General features: G+C 44.7%; 1 protein-coding gene across 1 annotated transcript in view; it reads right to left on the bottom strand.

Moving 5' to 3' along the window:
- Positions 1–419: 419 nt before the first annotated feature.
- The window catches only part of LOC126267143 (uncharacterized), a 54,122-nt gene continuing 36,930 nt past the window's right edge, over positions 420–17,611 (bottom strand). Inside the window, exons 2-4 of the mRNA XM_049972071.1 lie at positions 15,218–15,359; positions 1,330–1,509; positions 420–891 (exon numbers count right to left, since the gene is read on the bottom strand). Of these exons, the coding sequence (XP_049828028.1) occupies positions 509–891; positions 1,330–1,509; positions 15,218–15,359 (705 nt within the window). The 3' untranslated portion in view covers positions 420–508. The remainder of the gene's footprint in view (positions 892–1,329; positions 1,510–15,217; positions 15,360–17,611) is intronic.

Below are 17,611 nucleotides of genomic sequence, written 5' to 3'. Positions count from 1 at the left end.
GTGTCTTGGCTGTTGTAACTAGTCTTGCAGTGGGGGAAACTCCGTGATTCTTCACAAGTTATATCTCTCGTGTAGATAAGAATAAATATTATCAATCTTCTGAAACTGAATTTTTGTTATTATGTTCATTATACATGTTTCATTGAATCATATGAGTCATCTTTAGCGCATTCCACTGTGCTCTTTGTGAGTTAACGTTAAGTGAATGTATTATACGTTTTCAGTCAATTGAGTGTCTTAGTTTTATCTTTCATTGCACGTAACCTCATTTGATATTCACTGTACGTGTCGTCGCTGCTGGGTTAAGCTAGCTACGTTCAAAAACGTTTACACGGTTTTATTTGTACTATTGTTGGTTAAGAGGTTCAGTTATGTTTGGCATATATCAGAGTATTTCCAATGAATATACAGAATCTGAATAATGTTTTTTGAAATTTTGTATTGTTTTATTTGTACACATACACTAATTTACAATAAATACAAAAATAATTAAAACAAAGAATTTATGTTAAAGTCGAATGCCTCTGTTTGTAGAAGCAACATAATTGAGAAGTTCCTCACTGTCTTCACAGATGAAAGGCTTTTCGTGATAGCAGGCAACATCATGCCAAGCGATGCCATCATTGTAGACATTGTTGAGGATAGCAAGGCATGATTCGTTAGTGCCGTTGATGTCGAATTCTGCATTGTCAGGTTGACGGAATTTCTTGTGGCCAGTTTGACTCCAAGGGTTGAAACTGAAGCCGGGAGGAATCTGATTTGTGGGAGCCATCTTCTGGCGTGTTGCTGACCAGAACCATCCAAATATGTTCTTTGGCTCAAGATCACGGCGGTTTTCACAGCCTTTGAAGTCACAAAGGCGTCCACTTGTCCATATGTAGGGTACGTCACCTGTAAGGAGAAAGATGTTATCGTTATATACGATAAGTAAGTTGCTCAAATGTTAAATGTAGGAACTGACACGAGTAACAATGGTTCACAAATTCCCAACAACTGTTTTTATAATTGTTTGTGATTAACAAAACTCAAAGCTTCTGCATGTCTCCAACCCATAGAAATTTATTTGTGTTCCATGTTATTAAATTCTCCAATCTAAAATGCACTACAAATTAAAAATTATCTCTTTTGCTTCATTCAGATTATAGGGTGTGTCGGTTATCTGAGCTAAGCTAAAACTGTGTCCCACAGGCAGTCTGTTACAAATTGCGCCAAACCGGAATGCCGAAGCTGACTCAAAGCTTCAAGTTCTCACAGGCTCCTCCTATCCCTTTCAAAGTCGGTAATAAGTTACTAATGTAATCAGTTATTTCCAGGAACGTCTCTTCGTACCTTGCTGTATCAGCCTGAAGGCCAAATTATTTTCTTCCTGAGTTTCCATGGAGATCAAATCCATACAATATTCTCTGCATATGTTTCGAGCGTCTAGCCAGTCGACACGACTGTTGCGGTACTGAGGCACATTACCGCTGAAGAAGTAATTATGACCATTGAAGAAAAATTGCTTTGGTCCTGTAACAAAATGAAACAGAAAAGTAAGTTGCATTCACACAAGGTCCACTAAAGTTTATAATCGCTAAAGCACAGTAAAAGAGCAATTATAGGTTTTATGATGCGAACAAACTATTATAAACCTACATCAAATATCCTTTCAATTCACAATGACTTTGTGTCCAACAGATTTAGCGTCATGTATGTAAATGACAGTTTATGCTCTTTTTATTTGGTCTTAAAAATTATATCTCTTCTGGAGCTCTTATATGCACTAATAAGCCATCCATTTTTTACTGATGTATCCATGAAAAAAATTTAATTCATTTTACCAAGAACCATACGCTGAAGTACAGAAAGAGGAATATACAAGCACGAAAGCTACCCTGGAAGAAATTTGCATCATTAAAAAAGACAACAAAGTCACGGACGTAGGAATACCTATATTTTTTTCTTAGTTTCTTCCAGAATTGAACATGTAGTGGAGAGAGGAACACTACCCTGGGGTGACAAAAGTCATGGTTTTCGGACCTCCTTTTGCCTAGTATAGTGTAGCAGTTCGACATGGCAGACTCAACAAGTCGTTGGAAGTCCTCTGTAGAAATACTGAGCCGTGCTGCCTCTGCAGCCGCCCGTAATTGCGAAAGTGTGCCTTTGCAGGATTTTGTACCTAACAGACCTCTCGATTACTTCCCATAACTCTCCGACGGGATTCATGTCGGGCGATACGGCTGGCCGTACCGTTCGTTCGAACTGTCCAGAACGTTCTTCAAACCAATCACGAATAACTGTTGTCCGGTGAAATGGCGCACTGTAATCCGTAAAAATTCCATCGTTGTTTGTATACGTGAAATGCATGAATGGCTGCGGTTCAATTGGACCAGAGGATCCAGTCCATTCCATGTAAACACGGCCCACACCATCATTGAGCCACGACAACTTTGGACCATGGCTTCGTGGGGTCTGCGCCATACTCGAATCCTGCAATCAGTTATTGCCAAATGAAATCGGGCCACGGTTTTACAATCCAAGCCAATACGACCACGCACCGAAGAGAGTCGCTGCAGGCGATGTACTGTTAGCAAAGGCACTCGGGTCGGTCGCCTGCTGCCATAGCCCATTAACGCCAAATTTCGCCGCATTTTCCTAACGGATACATTTGTTGTACGTTTCTCATTGATTTCTTCGGAAATTTCAAGCAGTGATGATTGTCTGTTAGCACTGGCAACTCTAAACAAAAGCCGCTGTGTTCGGTCTTTATGTGAAGGACGTCGACGACTGCGTTGTCGGTGGTGAGCGGTAGTGTCTGAAATTTGGTTTTCTCGACACATTCTTGAAACTGTGGGTTTCGAAATATTAATTTCTCTACTGATTTCTGAAATGAAATTTCCCATGCGTCTATCTCCAACTATCATTCCGCTTTCAGAGTCTGTTAATTCCTGTCGTGCGGCCGTAATCACATTGGAAACCTTTCCATATGAGTACAAATGATAGACAAATGATAGCTCCGCCAATGCACTGTCCTTTTGTACCTTGTGTACACAGTCGCTATTTCACGACTTTCGTCACCTCAGTGTAAAAATGCCGCAGTGAACGTTGATAAATGGCCTGGGTAAACTCAACTTTGCCAATGAAGTGTTACCAACAACGTGGTTTGTCCTCCCGTGGAACAAGACTACATGTACAGTAAGTGCTTGGTGATAGGTTCCATGTACCACTGCTAGCCAATAGCTTCCCTGTTCCAGTCGCAAACGGAGCAATGGAAAACAGCTCTCTATGTGCTTCCGCATGAGTTCTGAACTCTCTTATTTTGTCTTTATGCCACGGTTCTTACGCGAGACGTATGTTGCTGGTATTGGGATCGTTTTTCGCTTTGTTCCAAATGCCAGTAATCTAAACTTTCTCAATAGCGTTTCGTGAAACGAACGCCTTCTTCCCGCTAGGGACTTCCATTTGAATTCAGTTAGCATTTCCATAATATTCGCGTGTTGCTGGAAACTACTGGTAACAAAGCTATCAGCACGCCACCGAACTGATTTGATATTTTCCTTTAACCTGATCTGGTGGGGGTCCCAAACAGTCGAGCAGTACTCAAGAATGGGTCACATCAATGTTCTGTACGCGTTCTCCTTTACGGATGAGTTACTCTTTCCCAGAATTCTCCCAATAAACCGAAGTCGACCAGTCGCCTTCCCTACAACCGATCTTCCGTGCCCCGTGCATTTGCAACGCTACGCTTAGATATTTATTCGACGTGTCTGTGACAAGTAGCACACTAATAATACTGTATTCGAACATTACAAGTTTATATTTGATGTAATGAATGGCAACTTTCTATATATGTGGGAAAACGTAAGATAATGCAAACGAATAGGAAACTGGTGATGGTGTTCACCTCCATAAAAGAACAGACGGTACAATGTCTTAGACAATGTGATTTAGTGGAATCTCTGGAAATAATTTTAAGAGAAGGTCAGCAGTAACAGATGAGTATGGCATATTCCGAAGTGCACTTTCGCTCAATTACGGATTCATTTTCAGTACGTGTAATCCTCAGGGGATAAGGATGATGTTGGTCATGAAGAACTGCATACAGAGACACACATTACCTCTTGCCCAAAGCCTTTAGGATGCAGTTCAAGAGCTACCATCCTTCATAACAGCTAGTAATTAAAATGAAACTGACCACGTTGGTATTCATTAAAATGGCTTCTGTGTACATTTAATCACTCAGTAGCATGATATGAACAATGACAGGCTTCATTATGTGGTATCGTCCAAAGACCGTGGTGTTACACCACAGTTGGCAACGTGCATTGATACCATAGACACCTAGCGATGTTTCGTTGCAAACCGCAAAGACTAATGGGGGAGGCTAAAGAAGATACGCTCTCTCTCTCAGCACAGCAGCGCCCTCATACGAAGGTCAATATAGAGCCGAGGATGGAAGCGCTGTGCCCCAATTCATGGCGCCAGGTGAAACAGTCAACATCACCGAGCAGGACTAAAGAGTTATTGAAGTCTCAAAGACAAATGTAGCTTCGTAAATGTTCAACATTTTACCTCAAGGGAAGAGTTGTAATTGTATGCATCTTGTGGTGCTTAAATAGTCAATGACAGTTGTAAATTATCAAGCACTCCTGTGGATAAGGATTGTATCAAGTTAAGTGAATCTTTGTGTCATTCATGTAATAAAGTGAACTAATTTTTAATCTGTTGTAGTTCACATAAGCCACCACGCAGAGCAATCAAAGAACCCGCAATTGTGTATGGAATATTGTACTTTCGTCTTGTCATAACACATTAAGCACATAGGTCTAACAGACCTGCATGAAATATCCTGTTAAATCATAATGGTATTGAGCCTCTAAGATTAATCCACATGTATCTTCCGTAACAAGAGAAGACCCTGGTATTTCATGGTGATGGGTGGAAGAACACAATGGATGGGCGCACATCGATTTATATACTTTTTAGTATTTTTGTACTTCAATCTCATGAAACCCGTAACCTGGTGCCTCAGACGTAAGCTGGCGAAGACATTGAATTTATATGGAGGAGAGACGAGGCTGTAGGACTAACCAGTGACCTGCCCCGCCTTCACATAGGTATCTACAACTGGACGACTTGTCTGACATAGCGGTATTAAATTATACGTGCAAATTAATCTCTGTTCCTATTAGTGAAAACCGTATCAAACTCCCTACAGTAGTTCCTGAGATTAGCCTTCACACACAGAAGGAGGAAGTACGGCAGGAAACTTTAATTTATTAATATGTGTAGATAAGGGACATCACTGGTACTCGAGATGTGTAGAGTTTCGACCCATGAGCCGCGCGGTCTGAGGCGTCCTGTCACGATTTGCGCGAATTCCCCCCTCTCCCCCTCGGGCATGCGTGTGTGTGTGTGTGTGTGTGTGTGTGTGTGTGTGTGTGTGTGTGTGTGTGTGTGTGTGTGTTGTCCTTAGCGTAAGTTAGTTTCAGTTAGATTAAGTAGTGTATAAGCTTAGGGACCGATGAACTCGGCAGTTTTGTCCTATAAGATCTTCCCACAAATTTCCAAATTTTTTCCAACCTGTGATCGGATTACACGATCAACGTTTTCCGTGGTTTTCCTAAATCATCTCACTCAAATAGCACAATAGTTTGCTCAACAAATTAACGGCGGGTTCGTAATCTGTATCTGCCTGACTGCGCTGAGGTTTCATCTCCAGTGATTATGTAGCCTTTCCTTTCCTTATATTTTTGATTTGCTCCGGTCGGACATTGATATGGAATGGTTAACAGAGAGAACACGCTCCGTTATTAAATGACGCCGACAGTGTTACCTAATACGAAAACGCACCTCTGCGTTTCATGAAATTTAAAGGCACAGCTTTTGCGTGTAAGAAAGGTTGCCTTCAGCACACAGTCTATTGCAAAGTGTCACTTTATTCTGACTCAGTTTTTGAGGTAAGGATTATAGAAGCATGTTTTGTGAAAGGGGAGGTTTTTACTTTCTGTCGCCAGTTCTGTCGAAAGAGTTCAAAATGGTTCAAATGGCTCTGAGCACTATGGGACTTAACTTCGGAGGTCATCAGTCCCCTAGAACTTAGAACTACTTAAACCTAACTAACCTAAGGACATCACACACATCCATGCCCGAGGCAGGATTCGAACCTGCGACCGTAGCAGTCGCACGGTTCCGAACTGCGCGCCTAGAACCGCGAGACCACCGCGGCCGGCGTCGAAAGAGTCAAGTTAAAGAATGCGGATCAGCGTGAGCCGCTGGCGCACGCCGCTTGCGTCTTATTGAGAATTCTTGAAGCGATTGCTCGAAGCTGGCCAAGGCGGTGCTTTCTCTTTCACACTTCAGTTTCACTGACACGTTACATATATGCAAGCACATGCATCAACTCCTGAAGCGGTAGACGTTAGTTACACCCAGTAACTTATCATAGGCACACCGTAGGAAGAACGGAGAAGTACATCTTTTTACGTTTGTATCTACACTCTTTAAACCACTGTGAAATGCATGGCAGAGGATACTTCTTGTTGTACTACTTATTAGTGAATTTTCTCTTTCCATTCGGGTGTTGAGAACAGGGAAGAGTGGCTGATTAAATTCCTCTATGCGCTCTGTAATTAGACTAATCGTCTTCGTGGTACCCAAGGGAACGGTAGGTAAGGGACTGTAGCATATTCCTAGACTCCTGACTTAAAGCTGGTCCTTGAAATTTGTAAGCGGGCTTTCGGAAAATAGTTGGCTTCTGCATTCAAGCGTCTTCCAGTTCAGGTGTTTTAGCATATGTCTGGCGCTCTCCCGTGGGTCAAAAAACCTGTGACAATTCGTACTGTCATTCTTTCAATACGTTAAATATCCCTTGATAATCCTATTTAGTGTCGCGCAGTGCACTTGAACAATGTCCTGGACGTATTGCAAGTGTCCTTTGTAAGCCATCTCCTTGGTAGACTGTACTTTCCCAGTATTCTAGGGACAGCACATGATATGGTGGCTGATGGGCAGTGACCTATTGTTCAAACCGCTGGATGGATTTATTCGTTTGTTCACAAGGGGAGGTCTACAGTGTTTGCCCCCTCTCGGCCAGTCAGCAGTGACAGAATCGAGGCGCACACCCTAAAATCTTTCTTAAGTGATGCTACAGAAACTATTCGGTTATAGTTTTATGTGTCAGCTTTATGGTGACGTGTCCATCATTCCTTAATGGTTATACTTATTGTGATGTTTTCACGGAGCGAAGGCACTGCGCGAAATTAGAAAATGTTTGCAATAAAAAACACAGTTCGTTACGATTTTGCGTTTGGTGCATATTACACAACATGTTGATGCATATGAAATGAAGTTTTCCTTAGACTTGAGTGCAGATCCGTGCATGTCACCAATCTTCGATAGCCAGGGCGATCGATAGCCAATGAAATGAGAAATTCTGCGGGTTGAGAACAACATAAATGAAGATGAAACACTTTTTTTTTTTTACTGAGGATGTGCTTTTCCATAAGCTACTGTCCTTACTTTTCCTGAATTCCTCATTTAATCAACCCAATAAACCACTGTTTCAGAAATCTCTCACCACTGCGTTTACACAATATGTGTTCCGGCAAAATAAGCAAATTTTACATGGCAATGAGAGACATATATAGGTTTTACTCAAAATTCGCCACTCGTGACAGTTCTTTCAAAGTTACAGATGATTAACAGGCCAGACGAAAATAAATCGCTGGTTTCGTTGCATTTTCAGCGGAGTTCCTTTTAGATACTAACCAAAACAAAAGTGACAGATCTTTTTGAATGGTCACTACGCAAATGTGGATGTGGAGGGCTCCACTTAGTATCTACAAAAAATGTGAGCTTAAGCTTCAGTTTAGAGTGGCACTTCCCATCCAGCGCTTGGAATTTCCCCTATAGTGCCTCCACGACTACCGCCCTCCCCACGCCTGCCGTGCCAAGTGCATATCTCCCGGCCACAGTACTCTGCGCCTACTCTACCAAGGAACTGACGTCTTCCACGTGTTTTACCTATGACTGAGCCTGTGTTATCATTGCATTTCATATTCCTACAAAGTGTGACAGCCATGTATTTATATGATTTCACTGATTCTAACTGCGATTCACTCAGGGACTTTGGCCATATTCATTAAGTTGCCGTTGCTGACTCTTGTCAACTTTAAAATATCACTGTGCTCTACTTGCGCTAGTGTGACAGATCATTATGACCACCAACTTAACAGAATGTTAGTCCAGTGAGGCCACCCAAGAAGCAGTTCTTCGCCAATGTAGGTTCTGCAAGCAGTTGGTGGGTACCTAGAGGTAGATGACACCATCTGTCCACGCATGTCCCTGGAAGTTTTCTACTCTAGGAGGAGCTGATTTGTGTGAGCTAGAGACTAATATTTGAAAATATCAAAAATCTGTTTAGTAGAGGAGATATGTGGTAAATTTACACAGAATGGCAAAAACTGAAATTTATCTTCCTGTCCTTCAACTATTGTAGAAAGGGTTTGGCATCCATAAGTAGAACCATTCCAGCGGGTAGTAGAATATCTACTTCGGAACCAATGTCACACGCAGGAATATAAATGGTCAACAATGCTGCTGATGGATACTGACGTATTCAACAGCTTTCATGGTGCCGTCTGTGTCGAACAATGATCTCAGCAACATAGTACTATCAACACAAAACTGTGTGTGTAGTATGTTACAAGTTCTGAGCAGACACTCTCAGCGGAGATTGCAAGGATTCACGGATCTTGAAGGATCTAAGGTTGCTAGTTGACATTATTCTGCTGTCTTATCATGATTCACCCTTGCCACCGACCTACCTGCACTCCCATTTGCCAACAGTGTGTGATAAACGGTGCCCTCTGAGACTTTTATCCCTTCCACAGAATTTTGCTGCGGTGCAACCTGTGACGCAGATTGCTACCTTTGAAATCTTAGCATGTGGGGTATCTAACGAAGGGTGGTTTTTTGGATGTCTCAGATCACGCTACGGTTAGCCGTTTACTTGTGATTTCGCAACCTCTTCCAAACTTTCGGTGCGTACTGATTACCGCAGAATGTCAACATCAGTCGAGTATTATCGTTCTGGCGTTTCGAGTTATCAGACGCAGACTCATCGTCATTTACCTTTTACCAAGGTCACTTAAATAGACTGTTTTCTCCATTTCATGCACAAGCTGGTGACCAATGAATTTTCTTCATCATCAGTTAAAAAGTACAAGGTTCCGTTCGACCAGATCTAACCACCACTAGGGTGGATCGTCGTAGTGTGCACCAAACACATCGTAACCCCCTTTTATCTGCGCCTACTATCCAAGAACAAGCAACTGACTCCCTGCAACATTCTGTACTGTCCGCATCATTGGCCGGAGTCCGCAGCTCGTGGTCTTGCGGTGGTCTTCTCGCTTCCCGCGCTCGTGATTCCTGCCTCGAGATGACTAGATGTTGTAGTGTCGTCTTCATCATCACCATTCATCCCCATTACGGTCGGAGGAAGGCAATGGGAAAGCACCTCCGCTAGGACCTTGCCTAGTACGGCCGTGCGGGTCTCCCGCTCAGAGTACGGGACATCATCATCATTATCATAGATCGGAGATTATCAGTAGCTGGACTTGGAAATTCCCGTCCCTCGCTTAGGCTGCAGTAAATACTACAACAGAAGCGGACGCGAGTGGAGTGATGCCGTGACCAAGGGGCATACACTCTCTTTCGACTGACACTCGGGCACCCTGGCGCAGGTCGACTGGACTGTTAAATAGCCTAATCTTAACGCCACAGAAAATGTCTCAGGCTAGTAACAAAGATCCCCGCAATTTGTTAGCTACACTGTATCCAATCATCAACGAGTGGCTTCAGATGGATGTGGTATACCTGGAGGAACTTGCGGACTCTCTTCTTCTACGAGCCGTGGCCATTATCAAGGCTAGAGACGGTGTTACACGGACTGACGTCATGTCGCCTAAGGGGGAGGAGGTGATTTCAGTTTTGTCCGATTTTCTTACGTCAGTCGTGTGTTCTATCTCAGTTTGCGCGTGTGTGGAGTCACGCACCGCAACAGCGGTACGCCACGGGTCACAGTCAACGTTCGGTATCGATATGTTCAACAGACTAGATTTCTGAGAAATACTGAAGAAATTATTTAACACAATTTGCCACTCGTACTACATCTACATACGTATTCCGCAAGTCACCACACGGTGCATGGGGGAGGGCACATTTTACTACTTGCAGTCATTTCCTTTCTCATGAAGACGACATAAGAGAAATTCGGGGTCGTACAGAGGCGTATAGGCAGTCCTTTTTCACTCGCAGATAGGGTGAAGGGAAAACATGTTTATATGCCTCCGTACGAGACAGAATTTCTCTTGCCTCGTCTTCACGGTTCTTAAACGAAATGTAAGTTGACGGCAGTAGACTCATTTTGCCATCATCTGCAAATGCCGGTTCTCTAAACTTTCTCAATAATGTTTCTGAACAAGAAAGTTGTCTTCCCTCCAGGGTTCCCCATTTGAGTTAATGAAGCATCTCCATAACGCTAGTGTTTTCATCGAATCTGCTGGTAACAAATCTAGCGGCACAACTTTGATTTGCTTAGAACTCTTCCTTGAATCCGACCTAGCGGGAAACCCAAGCACTAGTGTAGTATTCAGGATGGATTGCACTTATGTTCTGTATGCTACACTTTCATAAAATTCCTCAAATAAACCAAAGTCTACCATTTATCTTCTCTGCTACCTCACCCTAGCCGTCTACAGCTATATTCCACAATCCACAGCCGGCCGGAGTGGCCGAGCGGTTCTAGGCGCTTCAATATGCCACCGCGACCGCTACGGTGGCAGGTTGGAATCCTGCCTCGGGCAAGGATGTATGTGATGTCCTTAGGTTAGTTAGGTTTAAGTAGTTCTAAGTTCTAGGGGACTGATGACCTCAGATGTTAAGTCCTATAATGCTCAGAGCCATTTGAACCATTTTTGAACCACAATCCACCTGGCGTTATGTGGTGAAGGGTACTTCTGGCGGCACTATCTTACCCCCCTTTTCCTTGTTTGATTTTCTTGTGTGGAGTGTGGGAAGCATGATTGTCGTTAAACCCATGACGAAATGCGCAGCTCTTCGTTGGATGTTCTCTATCTCTTCTATCAGTACTACCTGGTAAAGATTCCAGATTGATGAAAAATACTCAAGATCCTTAAAATTCTTTCTACGAATCTCTCTGGCATGTGATTTTCCTACTACTCGTTTTACGTGATCTTCTACTTCAGGTTCCTTCTGGTATTTCAGTAGTTTGTTACCAACAGTGTCACTGTAGAGTAGCGGATTTATTTTCCATGTGCACACGTATGTTACATTTATTTACGTCTAAGGTCAACTAACAGTCCCTGCGTCATTTTTTTTTTTTACAATCAGTCGCATCATCTGCAAATAAGATAATGAATGTACCCAATGTTATCCACTTGATCATTTATATATATAGTAAACAGCAACGACCTTTTCACACTTCCTTGGGGAGCCCCTGCAATTACCACTACATCTTTCAGTTTTGTTGCGCTGAGTTCTATTAGCAATGAAATCTTGAATTTAGTCACAAACCTAGTCCACCACTCGATAAACTCGTAGTTTTTCTGTGAGGGGGAGGGGGGGGGGGGTACTGTATCAAATGCCTTCTGAGGTTGTGAGACATAGCATCAAGCTGCGCGCCGATATCTACAGCACTGTACATCTCATGAGGGAAGCGAGCGAGCTGAGTTTAAGAAGATCTCTGCTTGCGAAATGTTTAGTGACTTTTGTAGCGGCGATTTTCGTTCTCCAAACACGTCATAATATGTGAGAACAAAACATACATTATAATTTTACAAAAAATATGGAAACACCGCGAAAAATGTTGCGCTATTGTGCTTGAGCACAAACGGTACCTGTGCAAAGTCGTCAGTAAGTTGCAAGCGTCAGTCTTGGTCAGAACAGCGTTCTGTGTAGTTGTGAGTGCGTGTTATCGAATTTCAGTCTACTGGAATGTGACCAAATTGTTGGAGCTCGTATGGTGGATGCCGAAGTATTTAGTGTTTCGAGAAGCAACGTACCGACGATTTATAGGTCGTACAGGGTCGGTTGGGTGGTTGATTCGGGGGCGCGGACCTAACGGCGAGGTCATCGGTCTCATCCGATAAGGGAAGAACGGAGAAGGAAGTCGGCCGTATCCTTTCACAGGAACCGTCCCTTGCCTGAAGCGATTTAGGAAAATCGCGGGAAACCTAAACCAGGATGGCTAGATGTGGGTTTGAACCGCCGTCCTCGCGCATACAGGGAAAGCCGGGAAACATCACCCGCTAAGCCACAATGCTGACGACAGTGTGTGTTGAGTGATCGTGAAGGACGGGCAGTGAAGAGGATTGTGACGAAAAATAAGAGGACGACAGCTGCAAAAGGCACTGCAGAATTGAATGTCGCGGTCGGAGACCTCGTCAGCACCAAAACAATACGAAGGGAGCTCCAGAAGCAGGGGATTGCAGGAAGAGCTGGAAGGCGAAAACTACTGTAACAGAAAAAACGTGTCGCCGAAGCAATAAAACTTGGATTATAGAGCAATGGATGAAAGTCACTTGGTCGGATGAGACTTGTTTCACACTGCTGCCAACTTCTGGTTGTGTTTACGTCCAAGGAGTCAAACATGCCGGTGCTTCGGTAATGTTTTGGGCAGCCGTATCGTGGAATTCCATGGGCCCCTCTCCAAGCTCAAATTACTACTAAGGATTATGTGAAGATTTTGGCTGACCAGATCCATCCCATGGTACAACGTTTGTTTCTCAATGGTTACGCAGCCTTTCAAGACGACAAGGTCCCCGTTCACACAACTCGCATCATCCAGGGCTGGTGCTGTCGACACGAGGATAAATCGTCGCACGTCCTATGGCGACAACAGACACCAGATCTCAGTATTACCGAGCCTTTGTGGTCTGCTTTGGAGAGAAGTGTCTGTGATCGCCATCCATCTTCGTTACCTGAACTACACGCTACTTTGAAGGGAGAGTGGTGTAAGATTCTGTTGCAAACCGTACAGGATCTGTTTTATCCATTCTGAAACGACTGGAAGCTGTTTTTAATGCCAACGCCTTTCCTACGCTGTATTAGGCATGGTAATGGGTCTTGCTTGTGGTGTTTCCATGTTCTTGTTCACCTTCTGCAGTCCTAAAACTATGGAAGTATAGGGTGATCAAAAATTTAGTATAAATTTGAAAACTGAATAAATCATGGAATAATGCAGATAGAGAGGTACAAATTGACACACGTGCTTGGAATGACATGGGGTTTTATTAGAACCAAAAAATACAAAAGTTCAAAAAATGGCCGACAGATGGCGCTTCAGCTGATCAGAATAGCAATAATTAGCATAACAAAGTAAGACAAAGCGAAGATGATGTTCTTTACAGGAAATGCTCAATATGTCCACCATCATTCCTCAACAATAGCTGTAGTCGAGGAATGTTGTGAACAGCACTGTAAAGCATGTCCGGAATTATGGTGAGGCATTGGCGTCGGATGTTGTCTTTCAGCATTACTAGAGATGGCTCTGAGCACTATGGGACTTAACATCTGAGGTCATCAGTACCCTAGAACTTAGAACTACTTAAACCTAACTAACCTAAGGACATCATACACATCCATGCCCGAGGCAGGATTCGAACCTGTGACCGTAGTAGTCGCGCGGTTCCGGACTGAAGCGCCAGAACCGCTCGGCCACCGCGGCCGGCTCCCTAGAGATGTCGGTAAATCACGATACACTTACGACTTCAGGTAACCCAAAGCCAATAATCGCACGGACTGAGGTCTGGGGACTTGGGAGTCCAAGCAAGACGAAAGTGGCGGCTGAATACACGATCACCACCATACGACTCGCGCAAGAGGTCTTTCACGCGACTATCAATACGGGGTGGAGCGCCATCCTGCATAAACATCGTACCTTCCAGCAGGTGTTTATCAGCCAGGCTGGGGATGATGCGTTTCTGTAACATATCGGCGTACCTCTCACCCGTCACGGTGGCAGTTACAAAACCAGAATCATGCATTTCCTCGAAGAAAAAAGGCGCGATAACGGTAGATGTGGTAAATCCAACCCATACCGTGACTTTCTCGTCGTGCAATGGAGTTTCCACGACAGTTCTAGGATTCTGCAGCTATGGGCGTTGACAGACCCTCGGAGCGTGAAATGAGCTTCGTCGGTCCACAACACGTTACTCATGCAATCGTCATCTTCCGCCATCTTTTGAAACACCCACACCGCAAATCCCCTCCGCTTCACTAAATCGCCAGGTAACAGTTCATGATTCCAATGGATTTTGTACGGATAGCATCGGAGGGTACGTCTAAGTGCAAACCAAACAGTAGTGTATGGAATGCCGGTGCGACGTGCGACTGCACGAGCGCTGACTTCCCCGTACATAGACGAACCCGCTACAGTCTTCATTTCTTCCTGAACTGTCTCAGCAGCGTTACGCCTTGTGCTCGGTCGGCCACTACGGGGTCTATCGTCTAAACAGCCCGTGGCTTCGAACTTCGAAATCATCTCGCCGCATCTGCATTTGTCAACGGACCTTTACACGTTCGAATCCCTTTCCTATGGCGATAGGATTGTCACGCTGAATTAGCGCATTCCCCATTCTGATAATACAGCTTCACTAAAAGCGCCTTTTCAGGTAACGTCAACATGCTGCGACTGTTGGCGCATCTGATTCTCTCTCTCATTACAACTACTTTTATACACGATTGTCATGCGCAGTCACTGATTTTTGCTGTCCAGCGCCACCCGTCGGACATTTTGTGAACTTTTTTTTGGTTCTAATAAAACCCCATGTCATTCCAAGCATGTGTTTCAATTTTCAACTCTCTATCTACATTATTTAGTGATTGATTAAGTTTTCAAATTTATACTGACTTTTTGATCACCCGGTATGTCCGGCTACCGTTCTTGATAACGGGAATAACCTGCCCTACTTTTTCTAGTTGCTAGTTTCTCTCCGTCGCTGGTAGACCACGATAAACTGCTGCCAGCAGGGGAACAAGTTCTTTCGTATTATCTTACAGGTATCCCATCCGGACCACATGCCTCTCCATTACAAAGCGACTGTAGATGCTTTTATATTATGCGATCTCTTATCTCGTTTTCTGCTGTCTGATTAGACTACTGTGATGTGAGAGGAAAGATATGAGTGTGTGAGATGTGGGTGTGTGTCCTCACTCTGCGAGCACTTGGCGGGCACGGGCAGCGACAGGAACCGGCCGGGCCGCTGCTGCCGCTGCTGGCCCACCTCGCTGATGGCCGGCGAGCCCACCACGAGCGCGCAGCCGAACGCCGCCAGCATGCACACTGCCACCCTCATCTGCAACAGGCAAGCACCACCACTGTAAGAGTGACGCAGCGACAACAGCAAAAGTCTGAAAATGTCATCATCAAAATCATGCAGTAGACAAATGCGCTGTATGGTTAGTGTACCAGTTCAGAAAATACAAAAATCCATACATTCTGCATTGACAGAAATGCTAAATGCTACAACAAGAAGACCCTGAATAAGCACAACCAATCTACACTGAAGAGCCAAAGATACTGGTACACCTGCCTAATATCGTGCACGCAGATGTACCACAACACGACGTGTGGACCTGACTAATGTCTGAAGTAATGCTGGAGGGAACTGACTCCATGGATCCTGCAGGGCTGTCCATAAATCCGTAAGAGTACGAGGGGGTAGAGATCTCTTCCGAACAGCATGTTGCGAGACATCCCAGATATGTTCAATAACATTTCCGGGGAGTTTGGTGGCCAGCGGAAGTGTTTAAACTCAGAAGAATGTTCCTGCAGCCACTCTGTAACCATTCTGGATGTGTGGGGTTCGCATTGTCCTGCTGGAATTGCCCAAATCCGACGGAATGCACAATGGACATGAATTGATGCAGGTGATCAGACAGGATGCTTACGTACACTTCACCTGTCACAGTCGTATCTAGATGTATCAGGGGTCCCGTATCGCCCCACCTGCACACGCTCCACACCATTACAGAGCCTCCACCAGCTTCAACAGCCCCCTGCTGACATGCAGGGTCCATGAATTCATGAGGTTGTCTCCACACCCGTATACGTCCATTTGAAACGAGACTCGCCCGAAAAAGAAATGGCTCTGAGCACTATGGGACTTAACATCTGAGGTCATCAGTCCCCTAGAACTTAGAACTACTTAAACCTAACCAACCTAAGGACATCACACATATCCATGCCCGAGGCAGGATTCGAACCTGCCAGCGTAGCGGTCACGCGGTTCCAGACTGAAGCGCCTAGAACCGCTCGGCCACATCAGCCGGCGACTCGCCCGGCCACGCCACATGTTTTCAATCATCAACAGTGCAGTGTCGGTGTTGACGTGCCCAGGCGAGGCGTAAACCTTTGTGTCGTGCACTCATCAAGGGCACACGAGTGGCCTTCGGCTCCGAAAGCCCATATCGATGAATCGTTAGCATGCTGACACTTGTTTTGGCCCAGAATTGAAATCTGCAGCAGTTTGCGGAAGGGTTGCACTTGTGTCATGTTGAACGATTCTCTTCGGCCAACGTGGGTCCCGTTCTTGCAGGACCTTTTTCCGGCCGCAGCGATGTCGGAGATATGAGTTTTACCGGATTTCTGATATTCACGGTACACTCGTGAAGTGATCGTAGGGGAAAAATCCCCACTTCATTTCAACCTCGCTTAAATGTTGATTACCTGCCACTGTAGCAGGAGTGACTGCTCTAACAACTGTGCCAAACACTTGTCATATGTACGCGTTGCCGACCGCAGCGCCGTATTCTGCCTGTTTACATATCTGTATTTGAATATGCTTGTGTATACCCGTTTCTTTGGCGCTTCGGTGTAATACTCCTGCCATCCATTAAATTTTGGGGGTGCAGCCACATACATTCTATTTCTTCCCCTAATATTCCAGCCGTATAATTTTACTTCAGGGTGAGCCGATTGACTGACGCAGCACTCGTTCCGTCCTTTTAAGCCCGCTGGCCGCGCCACTGCCCATGGCACCACAGACGCGCGAACCCCAGGGGCGGTAATCAGCCGGTGGAGGGGGTGGAGGTGGGGGTGGAGGCTTGGGGGCGGTATGCACAGATTGGGCCTGCGGGCGTCCTGTCGATACAAGCTGGGATGGCGCTGTATCATTATGAGCTGCACAGTTGCGGCGTCTTTGTAAGTTTATTACAGAAAGTGCCAAACTCCATGATTTGTCCATGCACAAACCGCTATCTCTGTTAGTTCAATTCTTCGCCAAAAGGTTTTCAGCAGCTTCTGTCATCTACGAATCCAAAAACGATCAAGTCGATGCTGGAACTTTGACATTTTCATACCGCATAGACCGACCGACGTCGATGAAGTGCTCTGTCACAGCCGATTTGTTGGGCTGTAACAGCCGGGTGTACCTACGGTGTTCCGAGCATCTTGAAAGAAACAGTTGAAATCTTTTGTCGAAGAATTTAATTAATGGACACAGCATTTCAGCTTCGACAATCATGGACATTTCCGCTTTCTTTAAAAAAAAATAACAAAGTGCAAAGATGTTACAGATCAGCTCATAATGAAACAGCGATAGGCCAG

Source organism: Schistocerca gregaria, chromosome 4, assembly GCF_023897955.1.
Source record: "Schistocerca gregaria isolate iqSchGreg1 chromosome 4, iqSchGreg1.2, whole genome shotgun sequence".
NCBI lineage: Eukaryota > Metazoa > Arthropoda > Insecta > Orthoptera > Acrididae > Schistocerca > Schistocerca gregaria.
Note: the sequence above shows the minus strand (reverse complement) of the source record. Positions and strands in the feature narration are given on the sequence as shown.